General features: G+C 31.2%; 1 protein-coding gene across 1 annotated transcript; it reads right to left on the bottom strand.

Moving 5' to 3' along the window:
- Window positions 1-836: 836 nt before the first annotated feature.
- On the bottom strand, window positions 837-3,260 carry LOC125220043 (protein trichome birefringence-like 38). The gene is made up of 5 exons (XM_048122158.1): window positions 2,870-3,260; window positions 2,594-2,780; window positions 2,322-2,497; window positions 1,623-1,781; window positions 837-1,278 (listed from the first exon to the last, which is right to left on the bottom strand). Exons 1-5 carry the CDS (start codon window positions 3,136-3,138, stop codon window positions 975-977), a joined length of 1,095 nt encoding a protein of 364 aa, XP_047978115.1. The 5' UTR covers window positions 3,139-3,260; the 3' UTR covers window positions 837-974.
- Between the last annotated feature and the right edge of the window lie 1,184 nt (window positions 3,261-4,444).

Raw genomic sequence — 4,444 nt, 5'->3', positions numbered from 1 at the left:
TTTAAAAAATTTTAAAAAATAAAAAAAATTTTAAAAAATAAAAAAAATTATTTTTATTTAATAAAATATTAAATTAATTATAAATTAATCATAACTATAAGATTAAGAAAAATGAGTGGCCCAAATTTGGTCTCTAGTTCGGTCTTTAAGAAGGGTTCAACATTGATCACAACTCTGTTTATACTATTACAAATACTTATTTTAATTAGTTCTTATCTGTAAATATATTTTTATACTTATTTACTCTATATTCTTTATTTTAAGTCAATATATCTTCATTATTTAAAAATCTTTTGTCCTGTGCATGGCACAGGTGTTAACACTAGTTATTATAATTGCATAAGTGTTAATGGTAATGATATAAGTTGTAAATAAAATGATGTGTAGGGGTAGTAGTTGTTTGAATTTTTTAAAATTAGAAAATTCATACTCTTTAGGGACGAACGAAAGAGGAAATAGTTCATATTCTTTGGGACGGAGGGAGTATTTTGCTACTCCCTCCGTCCCATTAAATATGCAACAATTGTTTTTCGGCACAGGATTTTATATAGTGTTGTTTTGTGAGTTAATGAAGAGAGAGTAAAGTAAGAGAGAAGAAAAGGTAGAGAGAGTGTTGTTTCCATTTTTAAAAATGTTTTATTTTTAATAAGACAAACTAAAAAGGAAAAACATTTTTTCTAATGGGACAGATGGAGAAATACATAAGTTGGTACTTCAGAATTGAGTGTGGCAATGCAAACGGGATTGGGCATGTGTCCAATCCATAATTAATCTATGTACATGTGCTCATCACATTTTCTTTCTTGGATGAAAAATTCTCTCCATTAGCCAATAAATAACATAAACAGTAGTATACTAGTATCATATTATTAATAAATAGTATTTATAAATGAAGTTTCATATGATCAGTTGTAAAAGTAAAAATATTGAAGAAAATAGTAAGGAAAAGGGTGAGTTATATATGATCCTCTTATTTAGCGCAACAACTCTGTGTATAGTAGTTGGTTCCATGTGTCCGGGACTCCTGCGAGGCACCAATGGGTGCAGTCCATGCCACCCAAGTTGTTGTACTTGCTAGGGTGCCCATCCTTTCTCAACTGAGACAGAGTTGTGATGTCAAGCAAAGAAACTGGCATCGAGGACGATGATGTTTTTCGATATAGAACCGATTTCAACACTTTTAATGCCAATGGTTCCCCGGCTGGATAAGTCGATCCCTCCAGCGGCGTTGTTTCTCGAGAGCAGTCTTTCACTCCTTGCACATTCCAATCTTCCCCACTGTGTTCAAACAAAACATATTGTTTAGGACCAGAAGCTATCATACTTAAATTTGATGAATATTTTGGGCAATTAACCTTATATAGTTATATGAGTATAGATATAATCAAATGCAAACTCTATATATTGTACAAACTCCAAACTATGATCTGAACGTTAGAAAATATTAAAAGATGTCACGGTGTCAACGGTTGACAATGTGTTAACATCAAAATCTTGAAATTTCATAATGTGTTGACATTGTGCCGACACTATGTTGAGGAGTTTGGAGTTTATATAATACATAGAGTTTACATTTTATCACTAGCATATATGAGTATGTGAGTTTGAGATTGGTTAATTACTGGTAATGCATAGGAGAGATCCCTTGGAAGAAAACTTTGGTTTTGGAAGGATTAAGATTTGAGTCAGCCCAATTTTTCCATGTGGTAAGAGCTCTACGAAATGCTTCCATGCGGTCCATGTCTTTCACTATCTTTCCCTCACTTTCAATATAATCCCATCTGCAATTCAAACCACGCATTATATTTCAAGTTTTTAACTAAAAAATGAAAAACGTTTGTGGTGAAAAGTCAGAGTTCAATATCTTTCGCCTTTCTCATTAATCAACACTAAAATACTTACCCAAATTATATAGTGTACCAATTTCTAAAAATATGAAATCGGCACTTTTTATTTAATTATCGGCATCTAATTTACTAAGACAGGTCAACTACATAATGTATCAATGAATAAAGATAGATGTACATAACTTAACATATGCCCTTAAATTTTGAATTCAATTATAAATTAGTTTTGTTATTAGTTATAGCAATAAAAAAGATGAATAATTTATGACAGATTTTCACGTGATTTCGAGCATGATTGGAAATAAATATACAATATTCAATAGAGATAAATTGATTAGGGTATACCATCACTATTTATGATTATATGCCAATAACTATCATAAAGAAGGTATGAAATCTAAGCATTATTGTGAGGGAAAACTTAATCAATTAGTGAAATTTACAAGAATTGATTAATGAAAAAGAAGAAAGTACGGTTGTTTAGGGCCTTTGCGATACCACCAGAGCCAGGTATTGAAGATCAAGACATCGGCCTGCTTCCATGTGTTTCCATCCTTAATCGAATCGAGCTTCAAAACTCGACCGATTTTCTCGTTTTCGATGTCTACCAAATAATGCGAAAGGAGAATTGAAATCGTAATGCCATGTGCCTGCATGTTCAAACCACATGAACAATTGTGATCCATTGAACAATGAGCTAGCATATAGTTTGGTGGTCTCAAATTTATTAATCACTTTGTACATACCTCCAATTTAACATTGGTGACCGAGTTGTTCGGGGTCAGGCCACTTACCGCCTCGACAACCTTGGCTGGTGCACCGGCCTGATTAAGAAGGCAAATAAGTGATTGCCCATGGTTCTCACTCACTGAATCCCCGACGAACATAATATGTTTTCCCTTCATTCTTGCCAGGAAATCTCTGGTGTCGAATCTATTAAAAATAAATAAATAAATAAATAAATCATAGTAATGCATAACCAAATAATTAAATATAAATCTCGAAAGAAATGAAAGGCATACTTAGGCAAGTTGCAGGCATTGGGCTGCCACCTATACTTGAGATACTGGTGGTCGGGGCGGCCGTATTTGAGGCAGTTGAATTGGCCGCGAATGGCAGAGCATTTTGAGGAATCGAAGAGAGGGAAGGACTCGTCATAAACCCATTTTCCTTCATAAATGTTGCAGTTTTTCAGTTCAACAAATGACTTGTTGATTGATGCACTCAGGCACCCTGAAACCATGCACAAAAACACAACAAACAAAATGTTTTTCAGTTTCATAATCGTCATTTCTTTTCTTGCCCTCTCTCTGTTTTTTCTCCTGCGTTATATAACACTGGGGCCTCATAAATGCTCATAAATGGAGGTTCAATATTACACATAATATTACTGGGTATTTTTCTTTGTTTCTATTTTGACTACTTTTTCTGTAAATATGATTTTATACAAATTTAGTGCATTAGATTTTATGATGTTTGATGTTGTATGTATGAAATTTGATTCACCAAGTTGCCAAAAAAAATTTGGAAAATTATACTCTTTTATCCAGACGAAAAGAGACACATATTTTAATGTTCAATTTGTAAAAAATGAGAGACAGAGAAAATATGATAAATTTATGAGAGAAAGGGGAAAAATGGTTGACCGGATGGGCCACATACATAAGCTTTAAATAAATAGATATAGAAGGATAATAATTTGTGAAAAAAAATCCATATATAAAGATAAATTTTTATGGATGAACCAAAATTAAAAATAGAATTTATTTTCGTATAGAGTAATACTCATAATTTAAAGCAAAAAATGTATTAATTGAAATTCATTGAATCTCAACTATGGAATTGCGCATTAAGAAAATATGGTGGAGATTTACAGTTATTTATTGAGTGAAATATTGACATAATCCTTTGACTATTATAATTTTAAATTACTAATTTTATAAATTAAATTTTAAATTTAAGATTCAAATTATTAATAAATTATTAAAATGGAACAATTAAACAATATTGGAGCATTAACTAAAGTTATTGATTTAGGTATATCTACTAGGAAAAGTCTTGGATGGGAGGGGATAATACAATCGAAATTTTATTGAAAAATTAAATAGTAACCATTTAAATAGAAATCAGTCTTTTTCGCTATTAGCAAACAATAACAATGCATCCACATCATTATGACAGCTAAAAATGTTTGTATATAAAATTTATTAATTTCAATTAATATCAATTATTTTATTTTTATAATTTATAACAGTTTAAAAGTTAATTAAAATCTAAATTGAATACGGATGTTCCACATTGAGTGCTATGTCATATCCTAGTATCGATGGCTGAAGACGATGACGAGAAGGAAGTTCTAATCCATTTTCAATACTCCACCTTTCTTTTTAATTTAGATATCTTTAAAAATATAGAGCTATGACTACGATTGCATTGTGGTTTAGTCATTGTGGAAATATGGTGAAGTTGTAAGGAATTATCCTCAATTTTTTGGTGAAGGTTATTTGGTTTTATTGAAGATTATCTATTTAAACACTTATTATTTCCATTCCTTGTCTTCTACGATTTACATGTATGTCAAGGCAGTCCGGATATGT

Source organism: Salvia hispanica, chromosome 4 (genome assembly GCF_023119035.1).
Source record: "Salvia hispanica cultivar TCC Black 2014 chromosome 4, UniMelb_Shisp_WGS_1.0, whole genome shotgun sequence".
In the NCBI taxonomy this organism is placed as follows: Eukaryota; Viridiplantae; Streptophyta; class Magnoliopsida; order Lamiales; family Lamiaceae; genus Salvia; species Salvia hispanica.
The sequence above is the reverse complement of the archived record's forward strand: the minus strand, read 5'-3'. Positions and strand labels throughout refer to the sequence as shown.